General features: G+C 43.1%; 1 protein-coding gene across 1 annotated transcript in view; it reads left to right on the top strand.

Moving 5' to 3' along the window:
* The first annotated feature begins 514 nt into the window (after positions 1-514).
* The window catches only part of LOC146796564 (zinc finger MYM-type protein 1-like), a 29,237-nt gene continuing 7,957 nt past the window's right edge, over positions 515-21,794 (top strand). The window contains exon 1 of the mRNA XM_085631348.1: positions 515-740. Coding sequence (XP_085487474.1) covers positions 515-740 — 226 coding nt within the window. The remainder of the gene's footprint in view (positions 741-21,794) is intronic.

Consider the following 21,794-nt stretch of genomic DNA (forward strand, 5'->3'; position numbering starts at 1 on the left):
AACATAGAGGAGGCTGCAAAACACACGTTGGGGGAAGAATTTAGTTTTTTAACCATGGACAGGCGAGCCACTCTGTGCCCCAGGAACAAACAAAACACTGCGCCATCAACTCTAGAAAATCTCGGCGGGAGAGGCGGAAGCGGAGGCGCAGCAACTGGCAACAGGGGCAGAGGTTGGTGGAAACGAAATCGTTGACACAGCAGGATAACACCATCATTAATCTGACCAACATGACTCTAACCACAGCGGAACAACAACTCCTGACTCTGGGCTTGTCCTATTGTCCTGAATCTCTCGGGTGGACATCTACAAGTTTATTCGCAAGATTAAACTTAGGAAGCATTTCCAACTAAACAAAATATCTACCACCAATCGTAGCAACATTTCCAGTTCATCCGATTTGACAGTAGCTGATATTCTAATTTTAGGGGTTGTACAATCTCTTGCCAATGATATCAATATTGAACCAATCAGCTACTTGGATGAATCTTCTGAATTGGGGGTTAATACGGGCATGGCGGCTGCAAGTCCTTTTTGCCCCCAATCTACCTTCTATCCATTAATGCCCAAGGATAGTGTGGACATTTTCAGTGACATGGTTGTCAATGACTTGAAGAAATTACATACATCTGTCCTCAATGGACATACTAAGTGTACTTATCAAGAAAAAAAATATTGGGCTCTGATTAATAAATTGAAAAGCAAACATGATGTTTTTGTGATGAGTGCTGACAAGGGAGGTAACATCTTTTATGGCCAAGGGTGGATTATTTGAGGGAAGCAGACCGTCACTTAACAGATACTAACTGTTATGCCAAAGCAAGTAAGTCAGATCTAAATCAGGTGAAGGAAACTGTTTCAAAAAGTCTGCTATCATGGAAACGACAGGGGCTGATTACTAAAAAGGAATATCTTTTTTTTAAAAAATGACTTCCCTACTACCCCCATTATGTACTTTATTCCTAAAGTGCATAAGGGTACATCCCCTGTCTACGCAAGACCAATAATTTCTGCAAGAAATAACGTCCTAGAGGCCATATCTAGATATGTAGACTATTTCCTTCAACCACATATAATGAATCTACCTTCCTTCTTAAGAGACACTGGTGACTTTTTGATGAAAATTAACCAAATAGAATGGCAAGATGATTGGTGTTTAATGACCTTAGACATCACATCACTTTATACATGTATTCACCATTCACAAGGTTTAACAGCTGTCAAATACTTTCTCAATAGTCGCAACATTGGCTTTAACGAACACAATAATATGTTACTCCAGATGATTGAGTTATGCCTACAAAACAACTTCTTTTTGTTTAACAAAATTCCCTACAAACAACTTAGGGGAGTTGCTATAGGGGCGTGTTTTTCACCCACCTATGCCTGTCTTTTGGTAGGATGGTGAGAGGAGCACATCCTCAAAGTGCAACATAAACAGGCCTGGGAGGATCATGTAAGATACTATGGCAGATATATCGATGATATATTTGTCATATGGGAGGGTACAGAAGGCGAAGCTAAGGAGTTTATTTCGTCTATCAATACTAACTCCATGAACCTCCAATTTACAGCCTCTATCAACAAAAAAAAGGTGGAATTTCTATAAGTTGAGGTATACATTCATGAGAACCATCTACAAACTCGGCTACATAGAAAGGGCACGGCTGGCAATTCCATCTTGCATGTCAGCAGTGCCCATCCACGTCACTTAATACAAAGTATTCCATATGGAGAATTTCTCCGTATAAGACGTATTTGTAGCTTAGAATTGGATTTAGATAAATGTCAGAAAGAGGCTTTTTCACGATTCCTGATGCGGGGTTATGCATATTCAGATTTATCCAAGGCTTTGGACAAAGCTAACTCGCAATCACGGGATCTATGCCTAGTACCTAAAAAAAACCTCATTACTCCAATTCACTGTGAGCCCACTCTAGAAACAACTCAAACCATCCGCCTTATCACTACTTTTAGTAGACAGGAAAAGAGTTTAAGACATATTGTTTACAAACATTGGCCTATTGTCTTGACAGACTTAACACTCAGATTCTTGTTGCCTAAACTTCCAGCTATAACTTTCAGGAGGGCACCCTCTATGAGGGATGCACTTGTTAAAACATGCCCTGAGATTGTGACTAAAACCAATTGGTTGTTCAAACCAGGCTTTTTCAAATGCTCGTCATGTCGAGCATGTAAGTTTGGTCTGAACTTGTCGGAATATTGTACAGCTTTCAGTGAATCCCCAATCTGTATAAAAGAACACTATACGTGTAGAACTGACTTTGCTGTATACCAACTGCAATGTACATGTCAATTGAAGTACATTGGCAGCACAAAACTTCCGGTTTTCAACCGGATTCTTCAACATTTGTGTGCTATTGTGAATTCGGATGAAAACTATCCTGTGGCACGCCATTTTAAAGCAGTTCATAATAACAGATTGCAAGATCTGACATATTCTGTAGTTGGGGCGGTTCCACCTCACTTTCGGGGAGGCAACAGGGAGAAAAAATTAAGACAGATGGAGTCTTCGTTTATTCTCATGCTGGATACACGCATACTGCATGGATTAAACACTAGTGAGGACTTACATCATTTCCTATAAACAGTATAAGTGTTTCGGCCCTATGTTCAACACACATAGAAGGAATGTGAAAAATACAGCTATATCATTGGGTCTTTATTTAAAGTACTATTTGTTTATGGAAATGAATCTGTTGTCAATTCCACGTCAATCCCATGGAATGAAATCACTCTACTCTTAACCAGTCTAGCATTGAGATCACGTAGAACTGTCGATAATATGGCCATTAGTATGCTTGATCTACATTTTAACAGTACACATGACTGATTCAAATACCTGATAGCCGTGTCTTTTGATCAATCTACACAGCAATTAAATTTACAATTATTGTCCCTTGCTGCACCACCCAAAATAAACCTTTTTTTTTTTTTTTTTTAAAATAAAACTTTATTTTCTTTTTTAATTTTTTCTTCTGTGGTAGAATATATAATTCAGCACCATTACACTTTTTCTTCGTTAGAAGTGCACAGGATCTTCTAGACAGACATGATAAGTGATCACATTGATTACTTTTATTTATATTTTTATTTGAATAATAGCTGGTGCTTAGATAAGTTACAAGTCTCACATGAGAAATAAGAGGAGCATATCAATAATCAATGGAACATACTAAATAAACATCCATCAAAATCAGATGAAATTATAGGCATTTGCCTCATATTTTAAGGACATGAACTTAGACACACTGCTTTCGAGTAATACTTTAAAGGGCACTAGCCTTTGTTACTGTGCAACTCATCTCTCCTGTGGTCATTCTCAGTGTTGTATGTACAACACGAACAGGAGGGCAGTGGTCATATGCACATATTAAAAGCATTAGTCCTTGCATGTATTTTAATTTGGATGATTGGTATAATCCAATAATGTTTGATTTATTTTTATTGTATTGTTCCTATAGGCACTAGGCAAATGTATTGCAATGATCAAATTAATTTAAAGAGGTTTGTCAAAATATCTGTGACACTTCATGGTGCTTGTTTTGCTTTAAATTTACACGAAGACTTAATTACTGAAAGGTTTTTATTGGTTGAATGTAATTTAAATATGGCAACCCGTCACAGGCGCGTCAGGTGATCAAGATCGCTTTTGCGATCGAAACGTGTCCAGGGCGAACACTTGTCTGTTTTTACTATGATGGTTGATTAAATTACGATCATGGAGTAACCCCTGTTGTTTGAAGCGTTTTTTCATCTTTAAAGACATCGAGAGGTCCGTACCTGTGTGTTGAAATCTAACAGCAACTCAGGCATCAAAGCTGTATATATATATATATATATATATATATATATATATATATATATATATATATATATATATATATATATATATATACTTTACTAAAATAAATAAGCCATTTACAGGGAAATATAAACCATTCACTTAAAAAACCATAGGTTTCATACATGTTATAGTTAGGTTGATATTTCACTCGTAAGAAAACAATGAAATTCCCCCGTTATAGTTAGTTCAGATAACTATAACTCGCGCGACCGCAATCCACTGCTGATGACGTCACATATTACATCACTCATGACATGGCCAGTGGCATCACTGATGACATCACTGATGACATCATCCTTCTGATAGAGTGGCGGCCGCGCGAGTTATAGTTATCTGAACTAACTATAACGGGGGAATTTCATTGGTTTTTTACGAGTGAAATATCAACCTAACTATAACATATGTGAAACCTATGGTTTTTTAAGTGAATTTGCAAGGTTTTTTAAATGCTAATTCCTAACTATAACGTGTGTGAAACCTAAGGTTTTTTCAGTGAATTTGTACGGCTTTTTAAATGCTAAGTTATGTATGTATTTTAATTTTTTTTATATATTTATTTTACAATAAACTACGTATGAAAAAAAAATGTGTACATTTTTTTTTCTTTTGTTTTTCACCGTGCACGCACAGTGCGCGCACCCCCGCGATTTTTTTTAAAGAAAATTAAAATGTTTTTTTCTGCCTTCGGGGTCCTTCAGGGACCCCCTGACAAAGGCTAGGCGGTCAGGAACGCCCCCTTTGCACGTTCGCCACCTTCCTTTTTCACTCTCGCACCGAAAACAAACAAAATGGCGGCCGACACTTCCTGATTTCGACCGATTCGAACGTTGACTAACATGTAACCACCAATCAGAATTACGCTCGCGCACGTTACGGTGCGCGCACGGTGCGCGGCTATAGATATGTATGTGCTTTTAACTGCAATTTTCTCAGGAACTACTGAACAGATTGACTCCATATATATGCAAAAGGCACATCCCTGAGCTGAGGACTACCTCTCTGCCAAATTTCAAGTAATTCTGTTCAGCCGTTCGGGCTGTACCTTGGACTAAAGGTCCCTATGGAAAATTGCATGGGGAAAACGTGTTTTGGGACCCCCCTTTTTTCTCAGCCCCCGCTTGACGAATCCCCCCGAGACTTTCAGGGTAGGAGCGGAGAGGAGCGCCCCACCTATTTTGAAAATTTCGCGAGGATTCGTCAACCGGCGCCAAAGTTATTCCAAATAGAATGTTGCGGATTTCCTATGGAAACACGGTCCTTACTATAACTATCTACTGGCGACCGCCAGTAGATAATGTATATATATATATTATCTACTGGCGGTCGCCAGTAGATAGTTATAGTTAGGACCTATTTTCCATAGGAAATCCGCAACATTCTATTCCCAATAAGTCTGGCGCCGGTTGATGAATCCTCGCGAAATTTTCCAAATTTTTGGCCAGCTCCGCTCCTACCCTGAAAGTTTCACGGTGATCCGTCAAGCGGGGGCCGAGAAAAAAGGGGGGTCCCAAAACACGTTTTCCCCATGCAATTTCCCATAGGATCTGTTGTCGCAGCTACAGTCCGAACCGCTAAACGGAATGACACCAAATTTGGCAAAGAGGTAGTCCTCAGTTCAGACTCGTGCCTTTTGCATAAATGGTGTGAATCTGTTCATTAGTTCTTGAGAAAATTAGGGTAAAAAAGTTAGTGATATCTATGGCCGGGGAGGATCTGCGCACCCTACCCGCACCGTAAGCGCACCCTCCCCGAATCAAGCGCGCACCCTCCCGATCGCGTGCTGAATGCTAATTGGCTGTCGAGTGTCTGTCTACATTCGAAACCAGGAACTGTTGGCGGCCATTTTCTGCCTCGGTAGAAGCCAGGCTGAAGAAGCAAGGGGAATAAGTGTGTAAAACATATAAAGGGGGCAGAGTGGAAATACTCTGACCCTCTAGAGGTGCTTAGGGGGTCCCAGAAAGAACCCCTGGGGCCCCCTTTAAAAAAAAAAAAAACGCCGAAATGCACGCAGGGTGCGCGCATCCTATCGCGTTTGGTACACGAATCCTCTTGCGTTGGGTGCGCGGATCCAAGGAAATTTTTGGGGAAAAAAGACAAGAAATCATTGGTTGTATGACAACTTTCTACACTGAAAGGTAGGGTGTATATTTCTGTTTTTTAAACACAGGATTCTTATTGGCTAACAAAAACTGATTGTAAGGAACATTATATATAATAAGCTGATATGTTGAAAAGTCAAGCACACTTGCTGTCTTGTTTAGCAACATTGTGTGCTGAACTTGTGACCTGTGTGCTCAGTGCAGTGTTCCATGACCTGTTTCTATGGTAATAGGCAGAAGGCAGATTGGGGGAAGGGTTGAAATGTATTTCATTTGGAAAGGGTTGAAATGTTTAACCGATAGAAATGTGTGTTTGCTTTTGAATTTATGTGTGAAGGATTGTGATTTGATGTTTACATGTATATGTGTGGAAAATGAAAGGGAAACTTTCCCATTCTTTGTTTTTGCTGAGAGGTGCACAGTGGAGAGATTCTGTATAAGAAAATCTGGTGTGTGACTGATATCTGGTGTGTGACTGATATACTTCTAAATCTACAAAACAACTTAAAAGGTGAGTTATTTAATTGTGAGGGGATGTATGTAGACTATTTTGATTTTACTCCTAATGTATTTACCCTGCTAAAGTATAAGGAGTACTTTTTTTCTCTTCAATCTTATTGACAGTGTGTGTGCATGTAGAAACCATTCTGTGATAAGCATTTGTGTTTTTCATGTGTTTGCAGACAGATAACTGTGCTGTTTTTATATTTTGGTAGAATTAGAAACCTGTCATTGTTTATGAATTTGTGCAATGAGTTATGTTTCTATACTAAAATGTAGTACTCCTTCTAGATGAAGAAATGTGTTTTGGTATAGTGCAAGGGATAGTGTTGTTTGTCTAGAATCACACAGTGAGTATGTGTGCATTTGGGAACCAATGTGAGAGAAGCATTTGGTAACATCGTGTATTTACTGACAGATAACTGTTTTAAAACCTGTCATGTTGTCAAGTTTTAGTAGTATTAGAAGCCAGTCTTTGCTTATGCATTGATAAAATAAGTCATGCTTTGACACTAATGTGCTGTACTTTAATATGTAGCTTGTGTGTAGTCTCCTTACCCCTTGCACAGTAGTGAATGAATTTTTGTAAGCTGCTAGGGATAGTGTTGCTTGTCTAGAATCACACTGTGAGTCTGTGTGCATTTGGGAACCACTGTGAGAGAAGTATTTGGTAACATTGTGTATTTTCTGGCAGATAACTCTTTTAAAACCTGTCAAGTTGTCAAGTTTTAGGAGCATTAGAAGCCAGTCTTTGCTTATGCGTTGATTAAATGAGTCATGCTTTGACACTAATGTGCTGTACTTAAATATGTAGATTGTGTGCAGTACCCTTACCTCTTCTACACTAGTGAATGAGTTTTGGTAAACTCCTAGGATATTGTTGCTTGTCTAAAATAACACTGTGAGTCTGTGTGCATTTGGGTAAGGATTGTGAAAGAAGCATTTGGTAACATCGCGTATTTGCTGACAGATAACTGTTTTAAAACTGGTCATGTTGTCAAGTTTTAGTAGCTTTAGAAGCTATTCTTTGCTTATGCATTGATAAAATGAGTCGGGGTTTGACACTAAAGTGCAGTACCATGTACTATTCTCTTCACTGTGCCAGAACTGAAAATTTAAAAGTTTTACCCAGGCACTGTCCTAGCAGTAGTCTGATGATTTAGTCAGTTTCCAAGTACTCATGTTGTGAACCATACATTACCACATAGCCTGCTTTAAATGTCTATGCAGTGTGCATGCAGTCTTCTAACATACTATACACTTGTCTTTCACACCTTCAATTCCCTAGTCAGTATCCATACAGTCCAGCAAACATCCTGTCACTCCCTTTGCACTCCTCTAGGGACCCATTCAGTACCAAGTACTAATCCATTCACTGTGTCAAAAGCCAACCACTTATAAATTCACCCAGGCACTCTCCTTGCTGTACTCTAATAATTCCGTCAGTACCCAAGTACTCATGCAGTGAGCCAGGCCTTAGCACATAGACTGCTTCAAATGCCTATTCACTATGGATGCAGTCCTCTAATCACCTACACAGTTGTCTTTCACACCTTCAATTTCCCAATCAGTATTCATACACTTCTAGCAAACACCCTGTCACTCACCCAGTGTGTCTCCTTATAGTACTGTAATCATTCAGTTAGTTAGCATGTAGTCTTTTAGTGAGGTAGGCTTTAGGGCATGAACTGCTTCAAAGTAGCATGCACTATGCATGTAGTGTTTTAACCATCGTCACACTTGTGGTTCAGGGCTATAGTTTCTAAGTCAGTTTTTATATAAAATGTTTTTGTACAGTAATGGAATAGTATAAATTTGAAAGTTATTAATATACATTTATTTGCGATTCTTTTTTACAGATACTGTTTTTCAACGTAAAAATAGAGAAATCATGCCAGAAAAAAAAAAGAAAAAGAAAAGAAACTCAGAAAGGCGCAGGAGTGTTTCTCATCCGTTTGCACTCTTCTCGTCCAAGATTGTTTGGATGAAGGGTCCTTAGATGTTTCATCATACTTGCCGTGCCGTACGAGTATTTCTTGTTAGGATCCCCTCGCGACAGAACTCTTTTGCAAATCTTGCACATGACCAAGGTGGCATTGGTCTTTGTTTGCCCCTCGGAAAAGTAAAAGATCTCCACACCACTGAAGAAAAACGTTGTGGGCATGGTGCCTTCTCCAAAAATGTATCCTCATATTCAGTGAATATTTTAAAGCAGCAACATTTACAGTTTTTGTAAGTTAAACTTATAAAATGTTGTTAGCCGTAAGCATTTTATATATCTGTGATTTGCATTTTGTGGTATTTTGCTGAGAATAGCAAGTTGTTTTTTTTTTAACAATCTTTCTGATTGTTTTTTTTTTGCCCGCTGTTAAGTGATGAGTACGATTGGAATCACTATTTTTAGTGAAATTCAATATATTCGGAGAACAGCAAAAAAGGCAAACAAATTACTTTGTGGAAATTATGCTGTGTTGTAAAAAATGTATTATTACATGTTATAATTTTTTTTCCCTTTTTTTTCACAGATCCAAATTTTAAAATAAGCAATTTATATGAATTTAGATTGTAATGAAAATGTGAAAAAAATGTATACCATTTTTTATTCCTATTACTGGGAAGGTAAGTTTAACTAAGTCTCAATATGCAGAATGAGGAGGTCTGCAAGAAGCTACAAAGTTGAAACACGTTTCTAAAAACACTCTGTTTATACCTATGTAGTTTTGAAATCTGACTATAATCAGATATCATGTGACCTGCAAAAAAAAGAGATTTGAGGGGTTCATAATATTTCCCATTGTACCTATTGAAGGACCACAATAATTTCAATCATTCTTCTTTGAACATCTTTGCAGACAAAACTCTGTGCTTACCTTCTATCATTCGCAAGGAATTTTAAAACCGGAAATATGTCACTTTTTGTAACATAGATATTGCGCAAGATACTCTTTCATATTTACAAAGAGAGGAAAAGGCACTCTGTGCACTTTTTATACTCCATGTAAATACAACCTCATTATGCACACCAGTTTGCGTTGAAAGGGTGTTCTATAAGTGTTGTTGTGCATGATTGCTCTGAATACTCATAGAACAAGACACATGTCTAGATTTATCATAAATCATAAATCTCGATATGTGTGTGAATGCTGCACCATTCTAAAATTGATGTAGGAAAGCACAACAAGGAGAATTGTTTTCATTTCTCCACATTTTTATATCTTCAATGCATGCTACAATGCTCAGCATACATCGAAAGGGAAAATGCCTTTACTGATTGTTTTTGTGCAGGAAGGTGTGTCTTCCTTCACAAAAACAAACAGCACATGACACAGATATCCTTGCACTATGGTGCAAGGGTGCCTGTGTCACCACATGGCTGCAGTTTAAGCAGCCGTGCAGAGAGAAGCATAGATTTGCAACATATTTATGTACATATGTTGCATCCCTGTGCTTCGGAAGTACTACAGCACACTGCAGTTAAAGAGGTTACTGTGTGATGCTGCAGCACTTCCTCATAGTTCTGCACGTATACATTCACCATACGCTACCAATGCATTCATTCAGTCAATTACATACTACACATACATTCATCTAAACTTTCACACACTAACAAAGAAATTTAGCTCTTTTTTTAAACCAGGAAAGTTAGTTCTTACAAGAACTTATTTTTTTCTTCTTCTTTTTTTGGGGGGGGGGGGGGTTTCTGAACAAATTTTTTTTTTTTTTTTGGTTCTTCTGTAAAAAACAAAACAAAAAACAAAACAGGAGGAACCAAACAATGAACTTCAGGGAACAATAAAAAAAAACAAAAAAAACATAGCAAATGTGACTTTCTTGCTGGCGGCAGATCAGATCGATCGACTGCTCACTGTAGCACAAAGTCGTATTGTACTTAGTGTAGAGCACTTTTAAAAATTGAAATTGAGGACAGATGTCCAAATTTTGGGCTGATGGATGCACTCTTGAAGTGCTCAGCTGGGATGAGGTGGAAGGCGCAGGAGCAGGAGTGTTTCTCATCCATTTGCACTCTTCCCGTGCAAGATTGTTTGGATGAAGGGTCCTTAGGTGCTTCATCATACTAGCTGTGCCGCACGAGTATTTCTTGTTAGGATCCCATCGCGACAGCACTCTTTTGCAAATCTTGCATGTGACCAAGGTAGCATTGGTCTTATTCTGCCCCTCTGGAAAAGTAAAAAATGTACACACCACTGAAGAAAAACGTTCTTTGCGTGGTGCCTCCTCCAAAAAATTCATCCTCAGATGTATGAGGAGATGCAGGTGATGCCTGCTGCCCTGAAGCCATTTTTAGTTGAAAAAAGTTAGAGCTGAGTGTAAACTTAGTCTAAAAAAATCTTCTTCTCTGCAAAGAGATGCTCCTTCAAAGAAGGTCAAAGAAGAATGATTAAATTGGGTGGGGTCTTTCAATAGTTAGAAGAGGAAGTGTAATGAACCAATCAAATCTCTTTTTTTGCAGGTCACATGGGATCCGCGCACCCTGCGCATATGCAGCACGCACCCAGCACGCATCCGCGAAACTGAATTAAAAAAAATTATAGGATTAGATGTAAAAATATATTAGATTTAAGACTAGTTTAGAGTTTGTCTTCAATTAATATCACATGAAATGCATATATATATGTTTTTTTAAATGTTAAATATTTCGCGGGATCCGCGCACCTACCGCGTATAGATGCAGATGACGCATCGCGGAAGTGCGGAAACGTCGCGTTACGTACATCGAACGTGTCGCGTATAGGCTGGGAGTCGCGTACCTGTCGCATTGCGATCGCGCACCAAATACATACCCAACGCGTACCATGCGCGGATGCTAATGCATAGGGCTCGAGAACGGTGCGCATAGGGTGCGCGGATCCAAAAACATGGAAAAAAAGTATATAAAATAAAGTTTTGAACATATAGTTAAAGAAATATTTTTAAAAATATAAAAAAATATGTTTGAAAACCCAATAAAAACAAATAATATTTTTGAATTTTTAAAAGAATTAATTAAATTTTTTTTTTAAATGGTGATAAAAAAGAATTTCAAAAAAACATAATTAATGAAATTGACACACTGAATTTGAAAAATATAGAAATCCAATGAAAATCATTTAACATGATATCTTTAGAGATAAGTTATAGATAGAAATTAGCATTTAAAAAACCTTTGAAATTCACTGAAAAAAACATAGGTTTCATGCATGTTATAGTTAGGAATTGGCATTTAAAAAACCTTTGAAATTAACTGAAAAAACCAAAGGTTTCAGGGGCGTTATAGTTAGGAATTGGCATTTAAAAAACTCTTAGAAATTCACTAAAAAAACCATAGTTTTCAGGGGCGTTATAGTTAGCTGGACATTTCCCTCATACAAAACCCTAGAAATTCCCCTGTTATAGTTAGTTCAGCTAACTATAGCTCGCGCCCCCGCAATGCACTGCTGATGACGTCACATATTACATCACTCATGACATGGTCAGTGACATCACTGATGACATCTCAAATTACATCACTGATGACATCACTGATGACATCATCCACGTGATAAATTAGTGCATCTTCTCACACCCTAATATAACCTTTGATACACCGAATCAAAATTTCAGACGGCCATTCTCAAAACCATAGATACTCCAATACCAATAACTACATACCCACTCATTGACTCTTAGGTCTACATACATCTCCACTCACTCACCTGTACAGTCACTCATACTTACAGTCACTCAGTACAGGACAATCATATGCATTTATACACCTATATAGACACTCACACACCGCCAATCATCCATTGAGGTACTGACACACCTAGTCAGTCATGCAAATAATTAATCACAGTCCAATTTACTCACCTATACAGTTAAACACACTCAAGTTCACTTACTCATAAAAATACTAACAAATTCTGACGCTCTTATACAATTACTGATACAAGCACACACTCATCCATACAGCCACTCCCAAAATCACACACTCTCACATATAAAGTTATATACTCTTACACACATATACACTGCGTTTTACATATGTAGTTACTGACACATGTACAACTGAGATATACATTCAATCACTAACACACCCATACATACACTCACCCAACCATACAGTCCATCACAGTTGCACACTTAAAACCATGCACCCATAGAAACGCCCACTCACACATCTATGCACAGAGTCACACACACTCTACCCACACAAGCACTCAATCAATCAATCAATCAAAGACATTTATAGAGCGCACTACTCACCCGTAGGGTCTCAAGGCGCTTGGGGGGGGGGTGCCATTACTGCTCGAACAGCCGTTGTTGCTCGAACAGCCAGGTCTTGAGCTTCTTCCTGAAGGAGAGGTGGTCTTGGGTCAGGCGCAGGTCGGTCGGGAGGGAGTTCCAGGTCTTGGCGGCCAGGTAGGAGAAGGACCTTCCTCCTGTTGTTGCTCTTCGGATGCGGGGAACGGTGGCGAGGGCGTGGCTGGCTGATCGGAGGTGGCGTTTGGGAGCGTAGAAGTTGATTCGGTTGTTGAGGTAGCTCGGGCCTTGATCGTGTAGGGCTTTGTGTGCGTGGGTGAGGAGCCGGAAGGTGATTCTTTTGTTGACGGGGAGCCAATGCAGGTCTCTCAGATGTCCGGAGATGTGGCTGTTTCGTGGGATGTCGAGGATGAGTCTGGCTGAGGCGTTCTGGATCCGCTGGAGTCTCTTCTGGAGCTTGGCGGTGGTTCCGGCGTAGAGGGCGTTGCCGTAGTCCAGTCGGCTGGTGACGAGGGCCTGGGTGACAGTTTTCCTGGTCTCGGTGGGGATCCACCAGAAGATCTTCCGTAGCATGCGCAGGGTGTGGAAGCACGACGAGGAAACGGCGTTGACTTGTCTGGTCATGGAGAGGGAGGAGTCCAGGATGAAGCCCAGGTTGTGTGCGTAGTCCGTCGGTTTGGGTGCGGTGCCCAGGGCGGGGGGCCACCAGGATGAGGACCTCCGTCTTGTCTGAGTTCAGTTTCAGGCGGCTGGTCGTCATCCACTCGGCTACATCTTTCATCCCTTCGTGCAGGTTGGCTCTGGCGGCGGCGGGGTCGTTGGTCAGGGAGAGGATCAGCTGGGTGTCGTCGGCGTAGGAGATTATGTTGAGGTTGTGTTGGCGTGCGATGGCCGCGAGGGGGCTCATGTAGACATTGAAGAGGGTGGGGCTCAGCGAGGATCCTTGAGGGACGCCGCAGATGACTCCGGTGGCCTCAGACTTGTACGGTGGTAGGCGGACTCTCTGTGTTCTTCCGTCGAGGAAGGAGATGATCCATTCCAGTGCCTTCTCCTGGATTCCGACGTTGCTGAGGCGCTGCACTAGGGTGCGGTGGCAGACAGTGTCGAATGCCGCGGAGAGGTCTAGGAGGATGAGGGCCGCTGTTTCTCCGTTGTCCATCAGGGCTCGGATGTCGTCGGTGGCAGCGATGAGGGCGGTCTCGGTGCTGTGGTTGGCTCGGAAGCCAGATTGTGAGGGGTCGAGGGATCCATTCATCTCGAGGAAGGCGGCCAGCTGTTTGTTGACGGTCTTCTCGATGACTTTGGCTGGAAACGGGAGGAGCGAGATGGGGCGGTAATTCTTGAGTTCGGTGGGGTCCGCTGTGGGTTTCTTGAGTAGAGCGCTGAGTTCGGCGTGCTTCCAGCTCTCAGGGAAGGTGGCGGTGTCGAAGGAGGTGTTGATGATGTCTCGCAGGTGGGGTGCGATGACAGCGTCGGCCTTGTTGAAGACGTGGTGAGGGCAGGGGTCGGTCGGAGATCCGGAGTGGATGGAATTCATCATGCGGGCGGTGTCTTCGGTGATGATCGGAGTCCAGGCGCGGAGGGTGGTGGTGGGCGGCGTTGCTGCGGTCGTGGCGTGCGTCGGTTGAGTGGTGAAGCTGTTGTGTATGTCCGCGATCTTGTTGTGGAAGTAGGAGGCGAGGGAGTTGCAGAGGTCTTGCGATGGGGTGATGTCGTTGTTTCCGGCGTTGGGGTTGGAGAGCTCTTTCACGATGTTGAAGAGTTCCTTGCTGTTGTGTGCGTTGTTGTCCAGCCGGTCCTTGAATGCAGTTTTCTTGGCGGCGCGGATCAGTTGGTGGTGCTTCCGGGTGGCAAGCTTGAGGGTGGTCATGTTGCCCGGTGTTGGTTCCCTTTTCCAGACTTTCTCGAGGGCTCGGCAGTTCTTCTTGGAGCTCTTGAGTTTGTCGGTGAACCATGGGGCTTTCTTGCTGCCGGGTCTGCTGGGCGGGGTCCTCAGAGGGGCGAGTTCGTCCGCGCAGTTGCTGATCCACTTCGTGAGGTTGTCGGCGGCCTGGCTGGGGTTCGCTGAGCTGGCCGGAGGGTGCTGATTCAGGGAAGCGGCGAGCTGGTCGGCTGTGATCTTGTTCCAGCTTCTTCGGGCAACCTGTTGCTGGTGGTGGTGGATCGTCGCTCTTTTGAAGGAGAAGTGGACGCAGCTGTGGTCCGTCCAGTGGAGTCCTGTGGCGTGGCTGAAGGCGATGTCTTTGCTGGATGAGAAGATGGCGTCGAGTGTGTGTCCGGCGAGGTGGGTGGGGGTGGACACCAGCTGCTTGAGTCCGAGGTTGGCGAGGCTGTCGAGCAGGGTGATGGTGTTGCGGTCGCTGTTGTTCTCTAGGTGGAAGTTGAGGTCCCCCAGGAGGATGCAGTCAGCGGAGGGGAGGGCATGCGGGCTGATGAAGTCGGCGATGTCCTCGCTGAATTGTGTGTGTGGTCCCGGGGGTCGGTAGATCAGGGTTCCTCTGAGGGTGGTCTTCGGGTCAGTGTGGATCTGGAAGTGCAGGTGTTCGGCGGTGGTTAAGGTGTCGTCGGTGTTGGTCGTGATGCGGATGGTGTCCCTGTGGATGATGGCGATGCCTCCTCCCATCTGGTTGGCGGTGCGGTCCCTCCGGGTGATCTTGTAGCCCTCTGGGATGGCGATGGCGATGTCGGGCGCTGAAGAGGCGTTCATCCAGGTCTCCGTGAGGAAGGCAACGTCAGGGGCTGTGGTGTCGAGGAGGTTCCAGAGTTCGGTGGCGTGTCTGTGGACGGAGCGGGTGTTAAGCAGGATGCACTTGAGGTGGTTGCTGCTGGTGTTTGGCTTGGCGGGTGCTGGTGCAGGGCAGGTCCGGATGCAGGTGAATTTGCAGGCGTGGCAGCTGAAGGGTCCGTGGGTGCGTCGCGGGGTGGCTTGGTGGCATCCTGGGATTCGGCCGGTGTTGAGTGCGTTGAGGGTGGCGGTGGTGTACGTTCGGCGGGTGGGCTGGGGTCCTCGAGGGCCAGGGGTTCTGGCGCTGGGCGCGGTCCGGTCGCGGACGGGCGCAGACGGGCTTACCTTTGGCGCGCCTTCGGCGCACAATCGGCGCGCCCGCTGCGCGTGGCCGCTGCGCGTTCGCACGGTCGCCATATATGGCGAAGTGCGAGGGAGGGCGGAGCAGCTGGGAGGCGGGAGCGGGGAGGGTACACAAAGAAAAAGGGGGCGTGGTCAGCGGCGGTGGCGGGAAGCGGGCAGGGATTATACGGGGGAGCGAGAACAGGCAAACAGGGACAAAAATACAATTACAGGTTAAGGAACAATTTAACAACAGTACACAATAATGCAGAGGGGCACACGGCAGGACAGCGGGGCACAGGAGCACAGACCACGCCGATCGGCGGTAGGGGGCGTGGTCAGACGGCGGTAGCTGGAGCAACGAGGCAGGCAGGCGGGAGGAGCACGCAGCAGCAGCTGGTGGCCGTGCGGCGCGGGGGTGTCCTAGACTAGGTCACACTCACCTGCGTCGCGCGGTCGCCATATATGGCCAAGTGCAAGGGAGGGCGGAGCAGCTGGGAGGCGGGAGCGGGGAGGGTACACAAAGAAAAAGGGGGCGTGGTCAGCGGCGGTGGCGGGAAGCGGGCAGGGATTATACGGGGGAGCGAGAACAGGCAAACAGGGACAAAAATACAATTACAGGTTAAGGAACAATTTAACAACAGTACACAATAATGCAGAGGGGCACACGGCAGGACAGCGGGGCACAGGAGCACAGACCACGCCGATCGGCGGTAGGGGGCGTGGGCAGACGGCGGTAGCTGGAGCAACGAGGCAGGCAGGCGGGAGGAGCACGCAGCAGCAGCTGGTGGCCGTGCGGCGCGTGGGTGTCCTAGACTAGGTCACTCAGGCACCCATACAGATACTGAGACAACCAATCAATAACCCATATAGACACTCATATAGCTATTCACAAAACCATGCAGCCACTTATACACCAACACACAGACACATACAGACATTCACACAGTTTAGTCACTAGTCTGCAGTAAGATACATTTAATGACTCACTTATAGAGTCAGTAACGCACCTAGAAAATCATCCATTCACACACTTGTACACCCACTCATTCTTCAACAGGCCTTTCCCTATATATATTAAACATATTAAAACTTACAGAAACACAGACTCACTGGATGACGTCATCAGTGATATCACTGACCATGTCATGAGTGATGTAATATGTGACGTCATCAGCAGTGCATTGCGGGGGCGCGAGTGATAGTTAGCTGAACTAACTATAACAGGGGAATTTCTAGGGTTTTGTACGAGGGAAATGTCCAGCTAACTATAACGCCCCTGAAACCTATGTTTTTTTAGTGAATTTATATATATATTATCTACTGGCGGTCGCCAGTAGATAGTTATAGTTAGGACCGTGTTTCCATAGGAAATCTGAAAATTCTATTTTGAATAACTTTGGTGCCGGTTGACGAATCCTCGCGAATTTTTCCAAATAGGTGGGGCGCTCCGCTCCGCTCCTACCCTGAAAGTCTCGGGGTGATTAGTCAAGCGGGGGGCGAGAAAAAAGGGGGGTCCCAAAACACATTTTCCCCATGCATTTTTCCATAGGGACCTTTAGTCCAAGGTACAGACCGAACGGCTGAACAGAATTACTTGAAATTTGGCAGAGAGGTAGTCCTCAGGTCAGGGATGTGCCTTTTGAATATCTGGATTCAATCTGTTCAGTAGTTCCTGAGAAAATTTCAGTTAAAAGTACATATATATCTATAAGCACGCACCGTGCGCGCACGGTGACGTGCGCGAGCGCAATTCTGATTGGTTGTTAGATGTCAGTAAACATTCTAATCGGTCGAAATCAGGAAGTGTCGGCCGCCATTTTGTCTCTTGCAGTCTGAGGCTGTGGAAAACAAAGGTGGGGAACGTGAAAAGGGGGCAGGGTGGACAGTTCCTCACCACCTAGCCTTTGTTAGGGGGTCACTGAAGGTGAAAAAAACATTTATTTTTTTCACGAAAAAGCGTGGGGTGCGCACGGCACGCACAACGCATCGTGGGCACTCGGTGCGCGAAGCGCACCGAGCGGCCACAGCGCGTGCACGGTGAAAAACCTGAAAAAAAATATATTAATAAATACATAACTTAGCATTTAAAAAACTGTACAAATTCACTTAAAAAACCATAGGTTTCACACACGTTATAGTTAGGAATTAGCATTTAAAAAACCTTGCAAATTCACTTAAAAAGCCATAGGTTTCACACATGTTATAGTTAGCTGGACATTTCCCTTGTAAAAAACCAATGAAATTCCCCCGTTATAGTTAGTGCAGGCAACTATAACTCACGCGACCGCAATCCTCTGCTGATGACGTCAGATATTGCATCACTGTATTTAGACACCTATTTACCCATGTCTTCTTCCATTAATCTTTAGCTATACATATATTCCAAATATTTATTTTTCAGAAAGACACATATGTAATCAGTGATGTAATATCTGACGTCATCAGCAGAGGATTGCGGTCGCGTGAGTTATAGTTGCCTGCACTAACTATAACGGGGGAATTTCATTGTTTTTTTACGAGGGAAATGTCCAGCTAACTATAACACGTGTGAAACCTATGGTTTTTTAAGTGAATATATATATATATATATATATATATATATATATATATGTGTGTGTGTGTGTGTGTGTATATATGTGTGTGTATATATATATATATATATATATATATATATATATATATATAGCGTTTATACTTACCTGTAAAATTGTTATATTTTAAAACAAAACTTTTACCACGCATATATATGCCTTTGATCAAGGCTGCCATTGGGCAGTCGAAACACGTCAGGCTGGGCACTTGCTTTTAAAATGAAATATGCACTTGCACATTTAAATCTGCAATAAAAGAAACTTTTCTCCACGTTGTGGTCCGTACCTGTTTTTGGATCCAGACAAGGATCGCTCCAAGGTTTTGGTTACCATATATATATATTATCTACTGACGGTCGCCAGTAGATAGTTATAGTTAGGACCGTGTTTCCATAGGAAATCTCAAAATTCTATTTTGAATAACTTTGGCGCCGGTTGACGAATCCTCGCGAAAATTTCAAAACGAATGGGGCGCTCCGCTCAGCTCCTACCCTGAAAGTCTCGGGGGGATTCGTCAAGCGGGGGCTGAGAAAAAAGGGGTGTCCCAAAACGCGTTTTCCCCATGCATTTTCCCATAGGACCTTTAGTCGAAGGTACAGCCCGAACGGCTGAACAGAATTACTTGAAATTTGGCAAAGAGGTAGTCCTCAGGTCAGGGATGTGCCTTTTGCATATATGGAGTCAATCTGTTCAGTAGTTCCTGAGAAAATTGCAGTTAAAGTACATAAATATCTATAGCCGCGCACCGTGCGTGCACCGTGCGCGCACCCTAACGTGCGCGAGTGTAATTCTGATTGGTGGTTACATGTCAGTCAACGTTCGAATCGGTCGAAATCAGGAAGTGTCGGCCGCCATTTTGTTTGTTTTGAGTGTGAGAGTGAAAAAGGAAGGTGGCGAACGTGAAAAGGGGGCAGGGTAGAGAGTTTCTGACCCCCTAGCCTTTGTCAGGGGGTCCCTGAAGGACCCCGAAGGCAGAAAAAAACATTTTAATTTGTTTTTTTTAAAATCGCAGGGTGCGCGCACGGTGCGCGCATGATGCGCGCATGGTGAAAAACCAGTAAAAAAACAAAACACATTTTTAATACGTAGTTTATTGTAAACTAAATATATAAAAAATATAATAATAAATACATAACTTAGCATTTAAAAAACCGTACAAATTCACTGAAAAAACCATAGGTTCCACACACGTTATAGTTAGGAATAAGCATTTAAAAAACCTTGCAAATTCACTTAAAAAACCATAGGTTTCACACATGTTATTGTTAGGTGGACATTTCACTCGTAAAAAAACCAATGAAATTCCCCCGTTATAGTTAGTTCAGATAACTATAACTCGCGCGACCGCCACTCTATCAAAAGGATGGTGTCATCAGTGATGTCATGACTGATGCCACTGACCATGTCATGAGTGATGTAATATGTGACGTCATGAGCAGTGGATTGCTGGCGCGCGAGTTATAGTTATCTGAACTAACTATAACGGGGGAATTTGATTGGTTTTTTACGAGTGAAATGTCCACCTAACTATAACATGTGTGAAACCTATGGTTTTTTAAAGTGAATATATATATATATATATATATATATATATATATATATATTATCTACTGGCGGTCGCCAGTAGATAGTTATAGTTAGGACCCTCTTACCATAGGAAATCCGCAACATTCTATTTTGAATAACTTTGGCGCCGGTCGACGAATCCTCGCAAAATTTTCAAAATAGGTGGGGCGTTGAGCTCCGCTCCTACCCTGAAAGTCTCGGGGGGATTCGTCAAGCGGGGGCTGAGATAAAAGGGGGGTCCCAAAATGCGTTTTTCCCATGCATTTTTCCATAGGACCTTTAGACAGAGCTACAGCCCGAACGGCTGAACAGAATTTAATGAAATTTGGCAGAGAGGTAGTCCTCAGGTCAAGGAAGTGCCTTTTGTAGGTTTGGTGTAAATCTGTTCAGTAGATTCTGAGAAAATAGCCTTTAAATCAATATATATATCTGAGCCAGCTTACGGTGCGCTTACGGTGCGCTTACCGTACGCGTACGGTGACGTGCGCGAGCGAGATTCTGATTGGCTGTTAGATCTTAGTAAACATTAGAATCGGTCGAAACCAGGAAGCGGCGGCCGCCATTTTCTCTCTCGCACTCTGACAGGGGGTTGAAAAACAAAGTGCAAAAACATGTAAAGGGGCTGTTTAGACAGCTCCCAAGCACCTAGCCATGTCGAGGGAGTCCCCAACGATCCCCCAAGTGAAAAAACGCACGGAACGAACTGCGTTAAGTGGGCGCGCACGCCACAAATGGCGTAAAGTAACTTAGCATTTAAAAAAAACTTACAAATTCACTGAAAAAACCATAGGTTTCACACACGTTCTAGTTAGGAATTAGCATTTAAAACACCTTGCAAATTCACTGAAAAAACCATAGGTTTCACACATGTTATAGTTAGCTGGACATTTTACTGATAAAAAACCAATGAAATTCCCCCGTTATAGTTACTGTAGGCAACTATAACTCACGCGACCGTAATCCTCTGCTGATGACATATGTGTCTTTATGAAAAAAAAATATTTGTAATATATGTATAGCTAAAATTTAATGGAAGAAGACATGGGCAAATAAGTGTCTAAATACAGTATTAGCATCAGCAGAGGATTACGGTCGCGTGAGTTATAGTTGCCTACAGTAACTATAACGGGGGAATTTCATTGGTTTTTTTATCAGTAAAATGTCCAGCTAACTATAACATGTGTGAAACCTATGGTTTTTTCAGTGAATATATATATATATAGCGTTTATACTTACCTGTAAATAGTTATATTTTAAAACAAAACTTTTACCACGCATATGCCTTTGTTGTAAAGGCATATGCATGGTAAACGTTTGCATTGTAATGGTAACGTGTTGTAGCAGCACTTGAGTTGTTGAGTTGTTACAACCGCGTTGTAAAGGCATGCATTGTGATGGCATGTGTTGTACTGTCATTCATTTGTGTGATGCTGAAGCACTTTAGGGTTCAGGGTGGGTGTGGATTTTAGGGTGCCAGTGAGTAATTTTAGGGTTCAGGGTGGGTTACGGATTGGGGTGCCTGGGGGGTAATTTTAGGGTTCCGAGTGGGTAAGGGTTTCGGGGTTCCAGGGGGTAATTTTAGGGATCAGGGTGGGTATGGGTTTTGTCGTGCCAGGGGTCATTTTAGGGTTCAGGGTGGGTATGGGTTTTGGGGGGCCAGGGGTAATTTTAGGGTTCAGGGTGGTAATGGGTTTTGGTGTGCCAGGGGGTAATTTTAGGGTTCAGGGCGGGTATGGGTTTTGGGGGGCCAGGGTGGTAATTTAGGGGTTCAGGGTGGGTGTGGATTTTGGGGTGCCAGGGGTAATTTTAGGGTTCAGGGTGGGTATGAGTGTTGGGGTGCCAGGGGCAATATTAAGGTT

This window comes from Triturus cristatus, chromosome 10, assembly GCF_964204655.1.
Source record: "Triturus cristatus chromosome 10, aTriCri1.1, whole genome shotgun sequence".
NCBI classification, from domain to species: domain Eukaryota; kingdom Metazoa; phylum Chordata; class Amphibia; order Caudata; family Salamandridae; genus Triturus; species Triturus cristatus.